Below are 22,316 nucleotides of genomic sequence, written 5' to 3' on the forward strand. Positions count from 1 at the left end.
AGCCGACCTGCGGCACCTTAAAGCCGAACACAAGCGTTTATCGGGGGGATGCGCTTTCATGAGCCAGACCCACTGTTCCAGAGCTGGAGTACTCTGGCTGCTGGTGGGCACGCGGACTGGAAAGAGTGGGTCTGTCCCACGGAAGCGCATCGCCTTGGTCCTGAAAGTGCTACCGGACTGCAGCTTTGTTCTGGTGTTAGACGTGTCTTAGGGCTCAGTGGCAGGCTTGCTGTCCTCCCAGCCGGGGAGGCAGTCTTCAAATCCACAGTTTATGACTGTAGCTGTGTCATCTGGGAACCTGCCAACGGCAGAAAGCCCCAAAGCAGCATGGACAGGTGACCTGCCCAGGTGATTCACCATGGCCTACGTGCTCAGCAGCAGAGAGCCCTCACCCGCCTGCTGATAATGCTCCAGCTGCAGTGGCAGTTTAAACTCTCTTAGACAAGTAACAGAGAGGAAACCGTGCTAGTCTACGGACTATCAGAGCAAAAAGCAGTCCAGGAGCACTTTAAAGACTAGCAAAATGGTTTATTAGGTGATGAGCTTTCATGGGACAGACCCACTTCTTCAGACCATAGCCAGACCAGAACAGACTCAATATTTAAGGCACAGAGACCCAAAAACAGTAATCAAGGAGGACAAATCAGCTCACCTTGATCATTTCTTTCTGATTTGTCCTCCTTGCTTACTGTTTTTGGGTCTCTGTGCCTTAAATATTGAGTCTGTTCTGGTCTGGCTATGGGCTGAAGAAGTGGGTCTGTCTCACAAAAGCTCATCACCTAATAAATTATTTTGCTAGTCTTTAAAGTGCTCCTGGACTGCTTTTTCTCTTACACAAAGAATTAATGGGCATAAAACAGACATAAAAACACTCCTGCTTCACAAACCTGTCAGCCAGCACTTTAATGGAGTGGGCCATTCTGTTAATGACCTGAAAGTCTGTTTTACTGAAAAGGAATTTTCACGTCCGTTTGGAAAGAGGCGGCTGAACTGTGTTATATTCAAATTCAGCACTTTCATACGTGGTTTGAACCGGGATGGCAATTTTCTAGTTCATTATAGGGGCTCTTTTACATACTTTGCTTTACCTAATTCTTGACTCCTTCCCACCCCACCCCACCCCACTCCTTCTGCCACTCTGCTCTCTGATTTGCCCACCTTGATAGTAATTTTTCTGATTTGTCATCCTTGATTACTATTTTTGGTTCTCTGTGCCTTAAGTATTGAGTCTGTTCTGGTACGGCTATGGGCTGAAGAAGTGGGGCTGTCCCACGAAAGCGCCACACCTAATAAATTATTTTGTTACTCTTTAAAGTGCTACTGGACTGCTTTTCTATTTTGGTAACACATAGACGAGCACGGCTAGCTCTCTGTTACTATTTAGCAGGTTAAAAGTGAGCTCAGAAGCCCAGCCAAAGGGCAGTGGCCAGACTGCAGGAAAGAGGACCCAACCCCTTGGGCCTGCAGCCCGGCCTCTGTCTCACCCAGCCCCAAGACGCCTCTGCTCCCGCCACATGGCAAGGCTATGAAGATGACCCAGGCTGTGGCCTTTTTTGTCCTTTAGTCCTCAGAGCACTGCCCCTTGTCTCCACTGGTTTGCCTCAGTGGTTTGAACATTGCCTGCTAAACCCAGGGCTGTGAGTTCAGCCTGTGAGGGGTCATTCAGGGGTTTGGATCACTTGGGTTTTCTGAAAAAAAGAGGATGGTGCTTAGCCCTGCCAAGAGGGCAGGGGACTGGACTCAATGACCTTCCAGTTCTAGGAGACGTGTATCTTGTTTGCAAGAACATCTCTGCTACGAGCTGGGCCTGGGGATCCCTCCCACATAGGATGTGCTTTCAGAGACGTTCAAGAGAGCAGCTTTCACCATCAGCTGCAGCCGCATTAAAAGCTGTAATCGATGTACGTTACTTAACCACTTAAATAGTTTTTCTCTCTCACCCTGCTCTTTCCTTCTTTGGTAACAAACCTTTAGCTGTTAGATGCTACGGGACCAGCCCAACACGCTGGTTTGGGCACGATCTAAGTATCTATTGACCTGGGGATGCGGCTGGTCACTTTGGGGGCTGGAAGAATCTAGGGAGTTGGCAAAATAGGTTTTCCCAGCCCCCCACCTGAATTAGGAGGGTTCTGGTTGGGGCGTGCAGCTGCTGGCGAAGGTGGGGTAAGCCCCAGCTAGCCATGGCAGCAGCAAAGGTGCTTTTTGCGACTGGCTCGGTTTGCCTGATAGACAAGGGACCAGCAGCCCCAGTCTGGGCTGTAAGTGGGCTGGTTTTGAGCAACTTGCCCAGGTGTGGTTCTCTTAGCAGTGCCCAGGGAACCGTCTATATTACAGCCCATCGGGACCCACACAATAACTCAGCTGGAGTTCAGGGCCTTCCTCTCCACCAGTCCCAGCTCCGCCAGCTGGGGGCTCCCTCCCGCGGGCCAGGGGGGTGTTCGGCACCAGGAAGAGGAAGGCTTGCAGCGGAGGGGTGAGAAGGATGGGTCGTTTGTGACTCACCTGGAGAAGCTGAGGTTAGAGGGGAGCTGAGCCAGGCCCCCTGCAGCTGTCTCAGCCAGCTCTACTGGGAGGCAACCCAGCTGGACAGCCTGTGTGGAGGGGTTCCAGGGGCTCCCCAGGGTTCAGGGGTGAAGCCACTCCCCAGAGCTGCCTGGCCCCGACAGAGCCAATCTCCCACCCTACCAGGAGGGTTCCCTGGGCTGGAGGGGCTGGGCCACATTGCCACACGGGCTGGGAGCAGAGGTGTCTGGGGGCCGGGTGGGACACAGAGCGGCCGTGGGGAAGAGGGGCTGGACGTGGGGGTGAGGCACGGGCAGGCTGCAGGAGACAGAGGGCTGCAGCCCCTTAACCGTCGCATTTTCATTATGAACTCAGACCAGGTCGGTGCTTTTCCCACAGTGTTTAATAACCTGAGACTCACAGGCGGCTGAAGGAGCCGTTTGACACCAAGCTGGCACAGGACCAGCCCATAGCAGACAGGGCTGTGCCCTCCGGAGGTGCCGGACGCAGGGCAGTGACAGCAGCTGGGCAGCTCTGGGAAAACCTGCCCAACACCTTTGGGGGGGCTCCTGGACCACAGGGCCACACCTATCGCTGGGGGCCTAGCCAGTGCCCCCCATCATGGCCTACAGGCGTCCCAGCACAACACTCAGACCGTGGCACACGGCCGGCTGCATAACCCCCTCCACGCCGACAACTGCCAGACACCTAAGCCCCACACCAAGCCCTGGGTCTGCCCCCCAGCTGAGCCACCCACGGAAACACCCGAGCCTGCTGCCTACAAGACCAGCCTTGCAGCCGGGGGGGGAGGGGGGGGCGAGAACCATGAGCTGGTTCCTCAGCGTGTGCCTTTCCCAGGCCACCGCCCCTAAAGTGCTTCAAACAACCTACATTCAGTGCTAGCAGGAGACTGGCCTGCAAGGCCCTGACACTGTCCCCCAGCATCCAGGACTCCCAGCCTGTGCAGCCGCCCAGCCCCACCACGAACCGGCTGGAGGGGCTCTGGGGTTTGAGCAGGAGCGAGGTGAGCACAGCTGACCTGGAGGAGGGGGCGCAGGCTGCCGGCCCCAGGCTGTGCAAAGCAATAAATCCAACACTGCAGCGCCAATGCCCTCAGCTGCGTGGGACCCCCTGGGAAGTGGCTGGTGCAGGAGGTGGGGCTGGCAGCCCCAGCTGCAGCCAGAGCAGAAATCACGCTGGCCTGGAGCTCAGGGTCCCAGCCGATCCCCCCTGGGAGCAGAAACCTCCTGCCGGGTTGTGCCCTGGGATTGTAGACCTGGGCAGGTTGCCTGCCTTCCTCTGCAGCAGCCATTGTCAGGGGAGGCTGGGGGAGTTCGAGGGACACTCTGTCTGGACTCAGCCGATCACGCTCGCAGGGGAAGCTGAGCTGAGTGGAGGTGAGCGCACCTCTGCGGGGCTGCGTCCTGCCCCTGGGAGCCAGCTGTGCCCAGGGGAGCCTGCCAAGGGGGGCAATGGCATGACAGGCAAGTGCCAATGCAGGAGGAAAAGCAAACAAAGCCACAGCGACCAGACCCGCGGCCCAGCCCAGGTGGGTTTGCAAAGCAATTCCACACCAGCCTGTAATCAGCGCTGGTCCCAGGCCCCTCGGCTAATCCCCCAGGAGAAACCTGGCTCCCAGGCAAGGCAAGGAAGCTGTGTCCTGAGCGGACACCCGATGCCGGCCGGCCCTGGGAACCCACCCCCAGCCTGGCGGCCCCTGCCCAAAGCTCACCTCAGCTCGCAGCGCAGGGCCGTGGGAGCTGGGGAGGGCCATTGTAAGCCCGGCTGCAGCGGCACTGGGAACCCTGCTGCCCTGGGACCTCCCCCAGCACCTCGCCCCTGCCAGCTGTGCAGGGAAGCTGCAGAGTCAGAGGCGGAGCGCAGCCAGGGGCTCGTCCAGCAATTGCACAAGTCCCTGAAGCTGCTTTGCTCAGCAGGACTGAGTCCCAGCTGGGTGCCCTTGGCTCCAGGGCGCCAGCCCCCTGCCAACTGCCAGCACTGTGCATGGGCTGCTGGGACTCGGCACGAGGGACACATCCTCCCCTGCTTGCCCCAGAGCTCGGGGAGCCTGGATCCCCCACCCCCAGCACAGACTCCCTCTTGGGGCTGGTGCGTGTGTAGCCCTGTACACCCTGGGGAGCTGGGGGACCAGGGCTGCTATCCCTGGTACCCTCTTGTGCCCATGGCTGGATCCCCCCATGGCGCTTCCCCAGGGCCCCCAGCCCCACCCCAGCTCCTGGCTCTTTGAGGGGCTCGGGGTCCCAGGTCTGCCCTCCCTCCCCTAGCCCTGTCCAATGGCCGCTCACTCTGTCTCGCTCTGGCCAGCAGAGGAACTGGCCATGCAGCTGGGGAGGCCCAGGGGGAGCTGGTTACCCATTAGCAGGGGGTGGCCGCGCTCTGGCAGCCAGCCCGGCCTTGTGATGGCCCAGGCAGGCCAATGATGCAGGCTGCTGCACAGGGGCCGGGGGCTGGGGGGGCAAGCCAGAGCGGGATCCTGCACCTGCAGACACCTGCACATCCATCGGGGGGAGGCCCAAACCCTGCAGGCCAAAGGCTGCCCCTGATTACGCCATCGGTTCACAGAGATCTGCCCACCAAGCACTGACATGCAGCCACCTCTGAGGTGGAGCACAGCAGCTGCGAGCTGGCAGCAACGCAACAGACCACACAGCGGGGGGCAAGTGGGGGAGAGGGACAAGGTGACATGTGGCCAGGACCCCCGGAGCGTTAGGAAACTGACACGGGCCTCTGCCTTGCCCCTGGGGTCACACTTTCAGCTTCCTCTGGGGGTGGAGGGAAGGGAAATGCTCGGCGGCTGGAGTGAACAGCTGGAAAACAGCCCAGCTTCCGCACCATGGGGCCCCTGCTAGCCACAGGCCTCCCACGGCCGGCTGGGGGGCGTAAGGGGTGGGCAGCAACAGCCAACACCCCCTCCCCGCCTTCTCCTGAAATGCAGCGGGGCAGGACCTGATCCTCCCTTGCTGACCACACACACCACCCCCCGGCCCCTGGGGCTCTGCCTCTCTCCCTCATGCCAGCTGCAGCACCCAGGCCCTTCCTCTAGGGCTGACAGCCAGCCACCAGCATCCTCTGCAGGTGCAACGCCCCTGCCCCTCCTGCATCTAGCCCTGGGCTCTGCAGCCCCCGCCCGGCGTGCCCAGGCCCCAGCTGGCACTGCGGGGACCAGAAGACACGGCACATGGGGTGATTCTGGAAGCGCTTTAGTAACGGCTGCGACACACCGTGGGGGGGGTGGCTGTGCCGGCAGTACGTGGGGGAGGGCTCGGCCATTCAGTCCCACGCGCTCGTGCCCCAGCTGCCCCCTCCTTCATCCGTAGCTGTGGGGGCTGTTGGGGTTCATGGGGGAGGAGTCCTGGCGGCCCGACTGGCCCATCAGCTGCCAGAGGCGGTGGCCCAGGTTCTGCACCTGGCAGGTGCCCAGGACGCAGCCCACGCGCATCAGCTGGGCGGGGTGGCGGCGTGCGGCCGCGTGGCGCTTGGCACGCCCAGGGCCAGTCAGTGGGGGGTGCGCGGCCGGGCTGCTGCTGTCCTGAGAGGCGCCAGGGAGGGGCTGCGGCAGGGCGGCCAGGGTGCCCCTGAGCTGCTCCCCGTCCAGCTGTGCTCGTGCGGTGCCAACCCGGAGCAGCTCCATCGTCCTCCTCTTCGGGGCCCGACTCCCCAGCGGCTCGGCGGCTCTCCGGTCTGGAGGCTCCCTGCACCAGAAAAGCACCAAGGTCAGGACGGCCTGGCCCGGCCCCTGAGATCCCCTCAGGTGCAAGGGAGGGTCGGACTGAGGCCAGGGCCAGGGCCAGGGCCAGGCACAGCCGGATGAAGCCGGTGCGGAGGTGCCATGTGCACCAGGGAGTTTGCCTGGAAGCAGTCCCCAGGGGGCTCGTGGCCGTGCAGGGACGATGCTCGCTTGAGCGTGAACGCAGGCTGGGGCCACACTGGCCTCCAGCCCCCAGGGGCCCTGGCCGGTAACGCAGTCCTGGCAGCACCACAGCCTCTGTCATGTCCCCAGCCCTCTCCCCTGCGCTCAGTGCAGGCGGATGTGGCAGCCGCTGGCTCACATCCCTGCAACCAATCAGCCACGCTGGGCTGGCTTTCCCCGGCCGCGGGCACACCCTGGCATCCTTTCAGAGGGGGCCCCTCCCTCCCAGCAGAGAGGCGAGGCAGGCAGGGCTCGACGGAGGCAGCTTGGGGGTGCCTGTCCCTGGGCAGCCCCCAGCTAGTAGCCTGTCCCCCAGAGCGCCCTGGGAATGGCCAGGCACACACCACCACCCTCTGGCAGCACTCCCTGTAAGCTGAGCCCTTGGGCAGCCACCCAGAGAGATTCAGCTGCTGCCCAGCTATCAGCAGATCGCCCGCAGCCGGCTTTTGTTTCTATGGTTGGTGCACATCTGTATGTGCCTCGGCGCACACCAAAAACTTTATTCCGCACATGGAGGGGAAAAAGCAGACGGAACACTGCCCTCTGGCCCCTCTCTCCTTCTCCACACCACTTGCAGGGCGCAGCCCAGAGCCAGAGAGTGACCCCATGTGGCAGGTTGAATGGCTGTTCCCAGGCTCCTTTGCTGGGCCTGCAGGGTAACCTGTCTGCCAGGAACTCCTGGCAGTCACATCTCAGCTGTGCCACTGACAGGCACCATGGCCCTGGGCATGTCACTTAAGTCATAGTGCTCAGGCTATTCCAGCCCCTAAAATAGTGTCCTGGTTTTCCAGAGCCAGAGCACCCAGCAGCACCTGGCGACCCCAGCGCTCAGCTTCTGCCTGAAAGAGGCCAGTCACTGGCAGTACTGGCCTTAAGAACACCTGAGAGGCTGCCCCTGGGACAGGCTCCCTCCCCCTGCCAGGCTGCAGTGAGAACCAACGGGCTTGCGGATGTGGGTGCAGGCGGGAAGCCTGAGCTGTGTCCTTGGGAGAGCCGGGTCCCTGCTGGTGACAGCCGCTTGCAACCCCGGTGAGGGAGGAAAGGCTGGAGGGTGCCAGGGGCCCCATTCCTCTAGACTCAACCCTGGAAACCTGCCAGGTGGGGGGCTGGGCTGGCCACAGGGCAGATCCTTCTCCCCTCCCCCACCCCCGAGAGATGCCCTGGCTCCTACTGCAGACACCACCCACCTGTTCTCTCCCACAGCAGAACCTGACCGAGGGCTGGCAGATGAGCCGTCCGGGCCTCCAGCCCTCCCCAGGGACCTCCTTCAGGGGCTGGGGGCAGGGAGGGGGGTCCAGGGGAAAGGGAGAGATATCTTTGACATCCAAGAAACACACTGTGAGAGAGATGCCAGGGCACTGCTGGAGGGAAGCTCACAGCATGGCGACCAGCACTAGCAGGGCACTGCTGGAGGGAAGCTCGCAGCGTGGTGACCAGAACTAGCAGGGCACTGCTGGAGGGAAGCTCACAGCGTGGCGACCAGAACTAGCAGGGCACTGCTGGAGGGAAGCTCGCAGCGCGGCGACCAGAACTGGCAGGGCACTGCTGCAGGAAAGCTCACAACATGGACAACACAGAAGCAGCAGGGCACTGCTGGGGGAAGCTCACAGCGTGGAGGACGGAAGCGGCAGGGCACTGCTGGGGGAAGCTCACAGCGTGGAGGACGGAAGCGGCAGGGCACTGCTGGGGGAAGCTCACAGCATAAAGGACGGAAGCGGCAGGGCACTGCTGGGGGAAGCTCACAGCGTGGAGGACGGAAGCGGCAGGGCACTGCTGGGGGAAGCTCACAGCGTGGAGGATGGAAGCGGCAGGGCACTGCTGGGGGAAGCTCACAGCGTGGAGGATGGAAGCGGCAGGGCACTGCTGGGGGAAGCTCACAGCGTGGAGGACGGAAGCGGCAGGGCACTGCTGGGGGAAGCTCGCAGCGCAGTGCCACCAGGCAGGCAGCAGTGAGCTGGCGGGAGGGAGGGAGGGAGGGAAGGGCTGGGAGGACCGGGAAGCCCCAGGGAGCAGCACACCAGGCTGTGCAGCGTGGGAGCCCCGCCAAGCCGCCGCTACCTGCTGCAGCACACGTACTCACTGCTGCCGCAAAGGCCCTTCCTCTGCCTGGGACGTGCCGGCTCTGGCCCCTCCAGATGCCACGCCAGCGCCTCACCTCCAAAGCAGCACGATTCCCCCGGCAGCGGCCAGCCGCAGGGCAAGGCGCCCGCGCGGCTCTGCAAGCTCCCGCCTGCAGTGGTGCCAAGCCGGCTGGCAGCTGGCATCTCCTGCTGCCTGTGTGCCTCTGGCCGAGCCGCCCTGCCCCAGACCTGCCCGCTGGGAGCCCCATGCTATGTGCCACATACACACGGGGCCGTGTGGTGCTAGCCGGACTCGGCCTGCCCTTTACCTCTCCCAGGCGTCCCCCCTCCCGAGTGCGGGGCTCCCCGAAACCACAGGCTGCAACAGGGGGCCCTCCAGCTCCCCCTGCAAACAGGGAGCCCCCCATTGCTTGCCCAGCTCCAACAAACCCCCATGCCCCTTGCCCCAAGGCCCAGCCCTCCTCAGGGAGAGCGCTCCAAACAGAGGGGCCCCATGGGGAAGGCCCCACCAGCAGCTGCCTCCTGCGTGTGCTGGGGGGGCCACCACTGCCCCAGCAGGCTGAGCCACGGAGAGGTGGTCTCAGCCCCAGGTTCCCGTCTGGAGCTGCACCAGCCCTGAGCCTTCGGTCTGTGACACTGTCATGGCCAGGAGGTCAGGCTGGTGCAGGCGCAGAGCCGAGTGTTAATGTGAGCAGTGTGGGCCCAGGAATCCTCCGGACTAGCCCACCTCACGCAGGGCTCCCTGGGGCTGAGCACTGGGAGAGTCGGGTGCCGCTCAGTGGACTAGCAGAGCGCCCGCAGCTGCCAGCGGGTTTCTGTGGCTGGTGCACATTCACACACACCTCGGCGCAGGGAACAAAATTTATTCTGCCCATGCATGGAAAAACAGAGGGAACGCTGACACCAAATGCCCTGAGCCTCAGGCTCCCGTCCAGGCGCCACCCCTTGCGAGCGGCAAGGAAGAGGAAGGTCAGCGCTGCAGCCAGCCAGCACCTCTCCCCAGGCAACCACCGTGGGTAGAGACCGCCAGAGGGACAGGAAAACAGGCACTTTGGGAACTGGGACCCCCAGCATCCACCCCCCCCCCCCCGAGCACATCCCCAGTGCTGGGCGCCTGTGCCCCCGGCCCCTTCCCCAGCTCAGCAGGACACAGCCAGTGCCAGCGTGCACCGCCCACATGCCCCACTCCAGCAAAGCCATCCTGACAGTGTGGGCGTGTCCCCTGCCCCCGGCGCCCTGGTGGGACCCTGCCCTGGCACGGTGAGCCCGTGTGCTACCCCGTGGTTACCCAGCCAGCCTGCAGGGAGCTGCTTGTTCCCATGCTGATGCAGGCCAGAGGGACTGAGACGGGGTCCAGGAAGCTCCTTGGTAACACCTGGGCGCTGCCCCACTGCCGCTTGCCCCCAGCACGCCCAGAGCCAGCGATTCAGGGACACCTCCCTGCAGGAGCTTCCCCAGGTGGCCTTTGCCACCATGGTGGAGGGGGTCACGTACAGCCACACGCACCATGTCCACCCTGTCATGCAGCCAAGCAGCCACCCGCCTGCGCCCTCCCACATACATCCATGTTAAGCTGCAGGCACCCTGCCATCTGCATCCCTCAGGCTCCCACCCACCCTCATGCGCCCGGGCCAGCACCTACCACCTCTCACACCAGCCGGTGTGTGCCACATCCCCCCACCTTCCATGCACATCCCCAGCGCCAACCACCCCGGCCGCATCTGTCTGTCCTCCCCCCACCAACCGCGTGTGTGCAGACACACCCCACAGCAACGAGCACCCCCAGCACCCAGCCCCGCCACACACATCCCTGCCTGGCCTCTGACTGCGGTGCTCTGGCTCTGGGGAGGAGCCTCTTGGCAGGGGGACATGCTGACTCGCACAGCCCTCTGGGCTCGGCGGGGAGCTGGGTGTGGCACACCTAACTCCGGGCCAGCGTGGTGGGGGCAGGCAGAGCTGCCTGGATGGGCCCGCCCGCCCAGGAGCCCTGGAACACCACTCCCAGGGTGCTCAAATACATTCCAGGCTGAGAAGTGTCAGACAAGCCCCCTGCCAGGCCACCCCCAGGAACGGCCCCAGGGCCAGGGCCAGGGCCAGCCAGCCAAATTCCTCCAGCCCGGAGACAGAAACCGCCGCTCCGGGCCAGAGCCTCAGCACTGGCCTTTGGCTTCTCCCCCAGGCTGCCTGTGGGGTGGAGGGCAGCACCTGGCACCCCCTTTCGTGATGGACAGACACCCCGGGGCACTGACTGAGTCCCCAGACGGCAGGTGGGACCTGGAGCAGCTCCCCAGCCGTGCAGCACCAGGGCTGTTTCTGCCACCCTGTGATTAACATTAGAGTTCAAAATGCCCTCGGCTGGCTTCCCCCGGGAGTCGTACTGCCTGCGAGCCCCTCGGCTGCCCTCCTGCCCCATCTCCCCTCTGCACTCTCCTAGCCCCGCGTGACTGGATAGCCAGGCGGATTAGCTGACGCAGGCGGAACAGACTCAAAGGCAAGGGAGCCGGCGCTGTGTGCAGCTGGGAGGTTCTCTGCCCCCTCGCTGCTGGGGGCACACAGGCTGCCCTGCGTGAGCAGCTGGAACAAGGGCAGGGAAAGCAGGTTTACCGCGGCCTGTAAATGCGACGATTTAGCACACTGAGCATGTGCAGCGCCCAACCTCGGCCCTGCGGCACCCTGACCTCGGCCTAACGCTGAGCACGTGCACCACCTGACCTCACCCAACACTGAGCGCCTGCAGTGCCCGACCTAGGCCCGACACTGAGCGCCTGCAGCGCCCGACCTTGGCCCTGCAGCACCCTGACCTCAGCCCAACGCTGAGCGCGTGCAGCGCCCAACCTCAGCCCGACACTGAGTGCGTGCAGTGCCCGACCTCGGCCCGATGCTGCGTGCCTGCAGCGCCCGACCTCGGCCCTGCAGCACCCTGACCTCAGCCCAACGCTGAGCGCCTGCAGCGCCCGACCTCGGCCTGACGCTGCGCGTCTGCAGCGCCCGACCTCGGCCCTGCAACACCCTGACCTCGGCCTGACGCTGCGCGCCTGCAGCGCCTGACCTCGGCCCTGCAGCACCCTGACCTCAGCCCGACGCTGCACGCCTGCAATGCCCTGACCTCGGCCCGACGCTGCGCGTCTGCAGTGCCCGACCTCGGCCCTGCAGCACCCTGACCTCGGCCCGACGCTGCGCGCCTGCAGCGCCTGACCTCGGCCCTGCAGCACCCTGACCTCAGCCCGACGCTGCACGCCTGCAATGCCCTGACCTCGGCCCGACGCTGCGCGTCTGCAGTGCCCGACCTCGGCCCTGCAGCACCCTGACCTCGGCCCGACGCTGCGCGCCTGCAGCGCCCCACCTCGGCCCTGCAACACCCTGACCTCGGCCCGACGCTGCACGCCTGCAATGCCCTGACCTCGGCCCGACGCTGCGCGTCTGCAGCACCCTGACCTCGGCCCGACGCTGCGCGCCTGCAGCGCCCAACCTCGGCCCTGCGACACCCTGACCTCAGCCCGACGCTGTACAATTCTGGCATGGGCAGGAGCTGGATCTGCACACCAAACCTCCACACTTGCCTTTCTGGCCCTGGGACTCCTGGGCCATTTAGAGCCTCCACCCGCCCTTGCGGCCGGGAATTGCTCCTAAGCTGAGCTGCAGGCAGCATGTCCAGGGCAGCCCCTGGCAGCAGGGCCCTGGGGAGCTGGTGGGCAGAGTGCCACACCCTGGCACTCCCTCCCTGGGCAAGCTGTGCGGTGTCGTCTGCTCCTCTGCACAGAGCCAGGGACAACGCCGCTTCTCACGGCCCTGCAGTCAGAGCCAGCATCTCCCCCCAGCCGGCCCTTTCCATGGGTCACCTGCCTGAAGTCCAGGACACCCAGGACTGGCTCAGCTTTCACCTCCAACAGCAGCTCTGCCCCACCCCATCGGAAAGAGACGCTCACCCGGAGCCAGCGGCAGGTGAGTCAAGCCCAGGCGTCCCACCCAGCCACGGACTCCTCCATGCTGGCGCCCTCTGCTCTGCAGCCCCTCCCCCAGCCCCACTAGCCAGTCCCAGCCCCGCAAAGGGCTGGGGGCAGGGGGCTGGCAGCGTGGGGGAGCACAAGCGCCCTGCACCCCAAGGGCGCAGCTCACTCCATCACTGCCCCAGTTCCTTCCCCTGGTGCACCTGGCACCGGCCACTGACCAAGCCGGGTTCGGGGGCAAGGTGCAGCCTTGCGCTGGCCCAGTCTGGCCCTCCTTGTGTACACGCGCCCCTCTGTACTGCCAGCAACCCGCCACCTGGGGGACGGTCACCTCAATGCCCCGTCTATCCCCCAGGGATCCCAGCCCGGCGACAACTCCAGCTCTCCATCCCCGGCGGCGCCTGCCCCGCAGAGCTCCGGCGCAACCATGCAGAGCCGTGGGGGTGCGTGCGAAGCCGGGAGCCAGGCCCAATCGCCGGGGAGCTGAGTGGGACAGGCCCCAGCCCCCGGGGGGGAGCTGACCAGCGCACGGCTCCATCCTGGTTTCAACTCCCCACCAAATATTGCAGGTGACTCCCACCTGCCAGGCCAGGCCGGCCAGTACCCTGACGCTCCCTGTGGCTGGCACACTGAGCTCAGGCGTCGCTGCCCACTGCCGCTCACAGCTTGGGAGCTCTGCCCGGGCCAGGCTGCCCGGGAGCTGTTGATCCCTCAGAGCCAGCCAGCCGCTGACCTCCCACCCTCCGCCCCCGCCGGGGAGTTTGTGGAGTACCTTTGTCCCGTGTCTCGCCTGGGAAGGCTGCAGGCCAAACACCTGACGTCAGGTCACACAGCCGGGCAGTGGGCGGCCGAGTCCAGCCGCCCAACCCCCAGGATCTAACCACTAGGCCACGCTGCCCAGCCCTCAGCAGAGGGCCTGCCAGTCCCAGGAGAGCTGCTGCACCCAGCCAGGTAATCACCCTGCCCCTGCTGGACTCCCGCAGCTACTCCCGCAGCCAGCGCAGGCTCGGCCGGGGCGCACCGCAAGGCTGCGGGGTCCGCAGGACACTCCCCGGCCCCGCCGGCAGCAAACACAAAGGCCCGTCTGTGCCGAGTCCCTCCCCGCCCGGCGGGCCCCTGCGCTCCGGGAAAGCTGCCGAGCTCGCAGCGGGAGGCCGCCGGAGGAGCCGGCCAGAGGCAGGGGGAGCCCCGGGACGAGCGTCTCCCCAGGCCCCGGGAAGGGCCCCACCGCTCCCAGCGTCGGGGGCAGCGCCTGGGCCACCCCCGCGGCTCCTCCCGGGGCCGGGCCTCGCCTCCCCGCTCACAGCCCGCGGGAGGCCCCGGGCGGAGGGTCCCCGGCGGCGGCGCGGCCGGACTCACCTGGGCTTAGGCGGCAGCAGGGGGCGCCCCGCGGGCCGGGGCCGGGGCAGGGCCAGGCCGGGCGGCAGCTGCAGCGCGCACAGCGTCAGGCTGATGCAACCCAGCGCCAGCGGCAGCCGGGGCTTCATGCCGGGCGGGCGGCGCCGGGGCTGGAAGGGGAGAGAAGCGCTCAGCGCACCTGCGAGCGGAGCCGGGCCGGGTCCCGGGATCCCCCCGCGCAGCGCCCCGGGATCTTCCCGCGCCCCGGGGTCCCCCCGCGCAGCTCCCCGCCCCCGCACCTCCCCGCGCCCCGGGATCGCCCCGCGCAGCGCCCCGGGATCGCCCCGCGCCTCTCCGCGCCCCGGGGTCCCCCCGCGCAGCTCCCCGCAGCTCCCCGCCCCCGCACCTCCCCGCGCCCCGGGATCGCCCCGCGCCTCTCCGCGCCCCGGGGTCCCCCCGCGCAGCGCCCCGCACCTCCCCGGGCTCCCCTCGCGCCTCCCCACGCCCAGCGCCCCGGGCTTCTCCGACTTCTCAGCGCTCCCGGATCTCCGCGTCCTGCCCGCACCTCCCCCCAACTCCGCAGCGCCCCGCACCTCCCCGCGCCCCGGGATCGCCCCGGGATCCCCCCGCGCAGCGCCCCGCAGCTCCTCGCGCCTCCCCACGCCCAGCGCCCCGGGCTTCTCCGACTTCTCAGCGCTCCCGGATCTCTGCGTCCTGCCCGCACCTCTCCGCGCTCCGCACCTCCCCGGGCTCCCCCCGCGCCTCCCCACGCCCAGCGCCCCGGGCTCCTCCGACTTCTCAGCGCTCCCGGATCTCCGCGTCCTGCCCGCACCTCCCCCCAACCCCGCAGCGCCCCGGGATCCCCCCGCACCTCCCCCCGCTTCCCAGAGCTCCCGGATCCCCGCTTCTCCCTCCCCCCGCAGCGCTCCCGGATCCCCGCAGCGTCCCGCCTGCAGCTCCCCCGCTCCCCCCCCCCCAGCTCCCCGCAACGCCCCGGGATCCTCCCGCCCCGCGGCGCCCCCGGGCTCCCCGCGTCCCGAGCGGCCGGTCCCCCTTCCCCGCCCGCGGCGCTCTTCGCGGCCGGTCCGTCCCGGCGGGCGGGCCGCGTACCTGGGCTCGGGCGGGCTCCTGCCAACCTCCCCGACGGCCGCTCCGCTCCGGGGGGCCGGGTCCCGCCGGGGGCGGGTCGTGACCGGGCTCTGCCCGCCGCGCTTCGGGGCTCGGCGCTGGCTGGAGTCTGGCGCGGGGCGGCGGGAGCCGGTGCGGTGCGGTGCGGTCCGGTCCGGCTCGGCTCGGGCGGTCTGGCTCCCGCGGCCGGGCTCCCAGGTTAAATATTCCCCTGGCGTCCGGCTGGCCGGGAGGGGCTGGGCTGGGCCGGGCTTCGCTTCCCCGCAGCCCAGCCCCTGCGCCGGGGGAGGGACGGCCCGGCCAGGCCTTCCTGCGCCCTGCCCGCCGGGCCACCCCCCGCCGCCTCGCACGGGAATCCCCCGGGCCGGGCCCCGCCTGGGACTGCCCGTCCTGGGGGGGGAGGAGGTGTCTGGGGACAGACAGACAGACAGACGGGGGGACAGACGGAGAGTGGAGGGGGGTGGAGGGAGGGGAGATGGTGGACGGACAGACAGACGCGGGGACAGACGGAGAGTGGAGAGTGGAGGGTGGATGGGGTGGGGGGAGGAAGGGAGGGTGGAGGGAGGGGAGGTGGTGGACGGACAGGCAGACGGGGGGACAGACGGAGAGTGGAGGGGGGAAGGAGGGGAGATGGTGGACGGACAGACAGACGGGGGGACAGACGGAGAGTGGGGGGGGAGGGGGAAGGGTGGAGGGAGGGGAGATGGTGGACAGACAGACAGAGGGGGGGACAGACGGAGAGTGGAGGCGGGGAGGGAGGGTGGGTGGATGGGGTGGGGGGAGGAAGGGGAGATGGTGGACGGACAGACAGACGGGGGGACAGACGGAGAGTGGAGGGGGGGGAGGGTGGATGGGGGGGGGAGGAAGGGAGGGTGGAGGGAGGGGAGATGGTGGACAGACAGACAGAGGGGGGGACAGACGGAGAGTGGAGGCGGGGAGGGAGGGAGGGTGGATGGGGTGGGGGGAGGAAGGGGAGATGGTGGACGGACAGACAGACGGGGGGACAGACGGAGAGTGGAGGGGGGAGGGAGGGGAGATGGTGGACGGACAGACAGACGGGGGGACAGACGGAGAGTGGAGGGGGGAGGGAGGGGAGATGGTGGACGGACAGACAGACGGGGGGACAGACGGAGAGTGGGGGGGGAGGGGGGGGTGGATGGGGTGGGGGGAGGAAGGGAGGGTGGAGGGAGGGGAGATGGTGGACGGACAGACAGACGGGGGGACAGACGGAGAGTGGAGGGGGGGGGTGGATGGGGTGGGGGGAGGAAGGGAGGGTGGAGGGAGGGGAGATGGTGGACGGACAGACAGACGGAGGGACAGACGGAGAGTGGAGGGGAGAGGGAGGGGAGATGGTGGACGGACAGACAGACGGGGGGACAGACGGAGAGTGGAGGGGGGGGGGGTGGATGGGGTGGGGGGAGGAAGGGAGGGTGGAGGGAGGGGAGATGGTGGACGGACAGACAGACGGAGGGACAGACGGAGAGTGGAGGGGAGAGGGAGGGGAGATGGTGGACGGACAGACAGACGGGGGGACAGACGGAGAGTGGAGGGGGGGTGGGGGGATGGGGTGGGGGGAGGAAGGGAGGGTGGAGGGAGGGGAGATGGTGGACGGACAGCCAGCCAGAAAGGCCGGGGGAGGGGCACCGGGGGGGCTCCTCTCTTCCGCCCCCTTCCCCCACCGCCCGTCTCTCCCTCTGCGCAGACGGCGGCCGCCCCCCCGCCCGCCCTGCAGTACCCAGACAGCCCAGGGGAGGGCAGCTCGGGTCTGGGCCTGGCTCCCGGTCTCCGCGCGCCCCCCGAATACCTGACCTGTTCACCCGCCTCTGCACCCCGAGAGCCGCCCCCGGCCCCGACCTGCGCCCTCTGGTGTCTGTCCCAGGGCTCCCTTGGCACGGGGCTGGCTTAGGTCCCCCGCAGGCAGCAGCCCCATTCCCAGGGCCCCACATGTGGGGCAGCTCAGGAGGTCCCCCATAGTGATGACAACCCTGTTCCCGGTGCCCCGAGTCATGGGGCAGCCGGGGAGCCCCCCCACTCCCCCAGAGTGCCCTGCATTTGAGCCTGGGATATATGGTCACCCTGTCTCAGGGCTGTGCCGTGCCCTTCATATCCAGGGTCACAAAGCACTGTGGGGAGATGTGGGAAGAGGGGGACCCCCAGCTAAAGAGAACAGGGCCGGCGCTGGGCGCGCTCCAGACACAGGGAGAACAGATGCAAAGTGTCCCCAAGCCCCCTAACCCGCCCGTGCAGGAATCAGGGGTACGGCCGCTCCCCATCGGCAAACTCCAGAGCTCAGGGACCGGTTCTGACTCGAGTTCCCAGCTGGGGCCCTTGTGAGCATCGCTCTCCTTCGAGGACAGGCCGTGACGCCCTGGGGGTTCGGAGCAGGAAGGAAGTGCGACTCTGGGAGATGCAGGAGCAGGCCGAGGCAGGGGCCGTGGGGGGAGGTTGCTGGATGGAGCAGCCTCTTGGGGTGGGGTGATGAGCAGGGACAGACACAGCTGGGGAGTAGCAAAGTGGTGCAGGGGAGCCTGACCGGGCGTGGGGAAGGACTCGGGCACAGCCTTGTTGGATTTCTACCAGGACTCACTGCGAGGGTGGGGCGGGGGCGTGAGGAGTTTATTCCTCTGGTTCAGTTGCAGGTGTTTCCTACTGCCCTGTCATAACCCCAGGGGGTGCCTCAGTTTCCCTAGGCCCAGCCGCAGCGCACAGTGGTGAGGGGAGTTTCCACGTGGTGACTTCTCACCTGTAGGCAAAGGCTGTGCCTTTCCTAACCCAGGCAACCAGGAAAAGGCTGGAAGAGGGGGCTGGCAGTTGGGATTTGAATGGGGCAGTGGTGGGCGGGGCCACCTCAGCTCTCTCTACCCCCTCTGTACCCCTCGCCCCCAGATGGAAGGCACTGACAGCTCCTGGTTCCTGGGCTGACAAGTCTGTTCCACGCTGGGTCCCTGTGGCCCATAACCCGGCTGTGCTCCCGTCAGCCGGGGGGGGTCAGACCTGGGACCCCACACACTGTGACACTCCCCAGGTACCACACCCGCCAACCACCACCCCAGCGCCCCTCACAGCTCCGCAGCCTCATCCCCAGCGCAGCAACCAGAGCTGAGCCGAGCCACACCCGCCTCGCCTCTTCCACCTTCGCCAGGCTGGGTCTGCGGGGTGAGCTCAGCGTCCTGCCCTGAGCCGCACCTGGGGGGCTGCCAGTTTGGGCATCGGGGGCTTCTCACACAGGGGGCATCCAGCAGGAAGGGGAAGGCAGCCCCAAACGGCAGGGGAGGCTGAGCAGAACAGTGGCCTGGGGAAGGGGGTCGGCAGCCCCAAAGAGGCAGAGAAGGGCGGGGGCCATGGGGGTGGGCCGGCCGGAGAGGGAAAGGAAGTTCTGAGTTCAGGAGGATGACAATATGAGCTCTAGACGGGAACCTTAAATATCCTGCCTGAAGCATCCAGCAGCGTAGGCCTGGGGTACCTGAGCCCCCCAAGATCTCCCTTAGGCCTTGGGTACCTGAGCCCCTCCAGAGCTCCCTTAGGCTGGGGGTTACCTAAGCCCCCCCCCCAGCCCACATGCCCTCCTCCTTATGCTTTTCCATTCCAGGTCTCCCTTGGCAGGGAGGCGGGTGGGCTCCCCATGCTGCGAATCGCTCAGGTTCCTCCCCATTGTGATGGCCCAAAGGCTCCAAACAGTTCAGCTTCCCGGGCACAGGGGGATTTGGAGCTGCACCTGAACCGGTGCTAGCGGCTGTGCCCAGGACCGGCCAGGGAGGGCACTGGGGCCCATGGGGCTGCACTGGAGGGGGGCGCTGCTGGGTGAAACATGCGGCATCGTGGCTGGAGAGAGAGGTGAGAGTGACATAGAGTCACGGGCCGGAACCGGTGCCATGGGCTTGGTTTCCCTCTTACCTGAACCAGAGCACCAGTCGCCCCCAGGGCCCCCACCCTGCACGGCAGCCTCTGGCTGGCTCCGAACCCCCTCCCTGGGCATGGAGGGATGTTTGCGGCAGGCCACAGCCTTTTGTTCGTTTCTTGCTGGATTAGCTGAGGGACGCGGCTGCAGGCCGAGAAACGGGACTCTGGAAAACACGCACCAGCAATTGAGAAAACTGGCAGCCGAGCACTCAAGCCAACGACCCTTCCCCACCGCAGGCCGTGGCCCTGTTCCCCAGTCTGCAGAAGCCCAGGGGGCGCTGCCAACCCCAGCCCCCTGTTCTCAGCTGACCCCAAGTCCCTGGTGCAGACTCCCAGGGCTGGTGCTGCACTGGGGCACAGAGGTCCGGATGGTTTCCCTAGCGTCCCCCGCTGAGCAGAAGGCTGCGTCTCCCAGCTCCAAAGGACGTTTGTGCTCCAAATCCCAGGGGGCTGAGGGAGTCCTGGGCAAGCATACAGACAGGGTCCTGCCCCGAAGAACTTCTGGAGAACAGGACGAGGCAGGCGGGCAAGGTCAGGGTGGGGCTGGGAGGGACAGTGGGGCAAATCAGAGGGTGAGCTCACTCCTTATCTGGCCTGGCGCAGCGATCGCTGCCTCTGGGGAAACAGAGGCTTGGCCCCTTTATCGGAGGGACTGTGCCAGCGCAGCTTCAGTAAGGGCCACAACTGGGCCAAATCACACACACACACACACACCCATCCCCCAGGGCCAAGGCTGTCGCTCAGACTCCGCTCTTGCTTGCGTAATGCGGACAGTCCCAGGTCAGCGGCAGGAAGGATCCAACCTGCAACCATAGGGGCCAAAGTTTCTATGCCAGCTGTCTGCTGCATCCCCACCAGCTGCCCCCAGGGCCACCCACCGGAACGGCTTTAGACCCTTCAATTCGCAATAGCACAGGGCCGGGGTTGGGTGCACTGGGCTGTGCGGTTGGACCTCAGGGTGCTCAGTGGCTGCTGTACCTCAGATGCTGTTTCCTGCCTCCTGCCCAGAGCAAAGGGCACCCTAACCCGTGCACCAGCAGAAATCTATAGGGTGCACCAGTCGCCCCAGAGAGGCAGCCTCAGGTCTCCCGGTGGATAAAGTCAGCACATTGGCGAGTAAGCAGTTTTAGTAGCAAGCTCTGGGCACACAGGAGCTTGGGTGGGATTATGGAGCTTTGGGTGATCAATGCTACGATAATTCAGGTTGTTCTGTTAGGAAGGGGGTGACCAGCTCTCAATGGGGAGAGGGCCCACCTGTCCCACCCCACAGAACTGGGCTGCCACACAGGATCAGAGGCGGAGGGCAGGTGCAGGTCAGGCACTGAGCAGACTGATGTGTCAGAACACTACTTCACCCCCTCGTCCTCCAATCCCAAGGCGCTTTACAAATGCAGGTCAATTAGTCTGCTCAAGGAATGTGTCAGCTGAGTAGTTTCCCCATTTTACAGATGGGAAAACTGAGGCAGCAACATGGGAAGGAACTTGTAACCGTCACAGAATGCGTCAATAGCAGAACTGGTAGGAGAATGCTGGAGTCCTACCTCCCACTCCTTCATACTAACCACTAGACAACACTCTTCCTCCAGAGCTGGAAGAGCACCCAGGCCTCCCGACTTCCAACCACCAGACAACACCACACCCCTAGCTATGGTCGGTGACACCTTTCACAACTCAGCCCAGCTGTTTCCTCCTTGCTCGGAGTGACTTGGCCCTGTGTTGTTTTCCATCACCTGGGGTTAAACAGCAGTCAGGTCTTGTGCAGGGAGGGGTGGCCGGCAGGAGATAACAGAGGTGGGGAGGTTGGCTGCATTCCACTCTAGTGCCATCACTTATGTCAGCTGCACCTCCAGGGACTGACTGCAAAACAGCCAGTGATATACGGAGCCCTCTCCAGATCTGCAGCCCGGCTCTCTTTCCCTAGTGCTGCTTAAGGGGGCAGAGGGGAGCGGGCTGGCTTGAAGCCATGTGAATTCAGTTAGCTTAAGCGCCCATGGCTAGCCTAGTGGGGGGCGGGGGGCAGGATGGGGAGCAAAGAGCTGTTCAAATGCCACCTCTTTGCAGATACAGACTAACACAGCTACCCCTCTGATACAACCACCCTGGGAATCCCAGCCCAGAGTTGCAAGAATATGTGTTGGAAATCAGGTTGCCAAGTCCTTCCTTAGACACCTAAAGAAGTGACCTGGTTCCCGAGTGTGCTGAGTACTCGGTGGCTTCCAGCAAAGTCCAGGATCATGGCTGGCTGCTTGAGAGATCACTTTGCTTACTTTTGTGCCTACATATGGATTTAGGTGCCTGGCACTGGAACTCGACTCCTAGAAACACAGGCTCCGGTGTGTGTGAAAAGCATGTGTGACCCTCGGGTCAGTGTGTGATGAATAGGGCCCGACCAGATTCACAGCCACGAAAAATGTGTCCTGGAGCATGAAATCTGATCTCCCCTTGTGAAGTCTGATGGTTTGTGTGGTTTTTACCCTCCACAGTACGGATTTCCCCAGCACTTCTCAAATTGGGGCTCCCAAAGGGAGGTGCAGGCAGTTCACCAGGTTATTTTAGGGGCTCACAGTATTGCCACTGTCACTTCTGCACTGCAGCCTACAGAGTTGGACCTGCGTTCGGCATCCGCCACTGTCCAGGCACCCAGCTCTGAAGGCGGCACACCGCCGGCAGGTGTGCAGAAATAAGAGTGGCAAGATCTGGGTGGCCGGAGGGAGGCAGCTGTCCCGCGTGACTGGCCTCCCTGAGAACTCCAGGGTTTGCGCCCCAGGATGACTTCCCTTTGGGATGATCTCTGGCTCTGGAGCCCATGCAGAAGGTTGGGTTATGCGTGAGTACACCTCCGCTCCTTATTGTCTGTCTTGGGTCATCTCCATTACTGCTCCAGCTCTGGTGACCTCCAGAAGAACAGAACCAGACTGCCTGTCCCTGCCTAGTTCTGCTCCACCCAGATAGGCAGAGGGGACCAAGGCCATCTCACAGCTGGGGACAGGCTTTGCTCCCAGTTCTGGGATTAATTCCTTCCTGTCTAAATTAGCCCTTGTGCCAGGGTTTCTTGTTGATTTAGGCATTGTTCTTATTATTGTGTGCTAAACAGGGTGTGTTTGGACTGGTGAGCTTTGACTAATTTGTGATGCAATTAAGCAAATTAGCATTTTACAAGTGAGCCTCTGTGGCCCTGGGCCAGGTTTTTCTTCTGTCTAAACAGGCCAAGAAGCTCAGATTGGAAGATACGGGGGTCACCTGACCGAGAAGCTCTTCTCCTTCCAACTCAGCAGCCTGGAGATGAGGGTTTACACTAGGGCCAAAGAGGCTGGTGACAAAAGCTCAGTCCCGAAGCGAGGTAATGACAACTCGCACCGCAGAGACTTGGTGGGATGTTATGACTGAGGGAGCAGTGGTGTAGAGGGGTCTGGCTTGTTCATGAGGGACAGGGAAGGTGAAAAGGGAGCAGGTGGTTGCATTCGACGCCTTTGGGGTGCCTGAGGTTAT

General features: G+C 64.8%; 1 protein-coding gene across 1 annotated transcript; it reads right to left on the reverse strand.

Moving 5' to 3' along the window:
• Positions 1–2,887: 2,887 nt before the first annotated feature.
• On the reverse strand, positions 2,888–15,095 carry ADM2 (adrenomedullin 2). Its single transcript, XM_074984239.1, has 3 exons — positions 14,910–15,095; positions 13,821–13,969; positions 2,888–6,215 (listed from the first exon to the last, which is right to left on the reverse strand). Exons 2-3 carry the CDS (start codon positions 13,946–13,948, stop codon positions 5,831–5,833), a joined length of 513 nt encoding a protein of 170 aa, XP_074840340.1. The 5' UTR covers positions 13,949–13,969; positions 14,910–15,095; the 3' UTR covers positions 2,888–5,830.
• Positions 15,096–22,316: the final 7,221 nt, after the last annotated feature.

The sequence above is a fragment of the Carettochelys insculpta genome, chromosome 1 (genome assembly GCF_033958435.1).
Source record: "Carettochelys insculpta isolate YL-2023 chromosome 1, ASM3395843v1, whole genome shotgun sequence".
Classification (NCBI taxonomy): domain Eukaryota; kingdom Metazoa; phylum Chordata; order Testudines; family Carettochelyidae; genus Carettochelys; species Carettochelys insculpta.

What these genes read in the sequence shown, in the direction of transcription:
- ADM2 (XM_074984239.1), bottom strand. Translation starts at nt 13,948, where the DNA reads ATGAAGCCCCGGCTGCCGCTGGCGCTGGGTTGCATCAGCCTGACGCTG. An exon ending in CTGCTGCCGCCTAAGCCCAG is followed by an intron (nt 6,216 to 13,820) that starts GTGAGTCCGGCC and finishes TTTCTGGTGCAG; the next exon opens with GGAGCCTCCAGACCGGAGAG.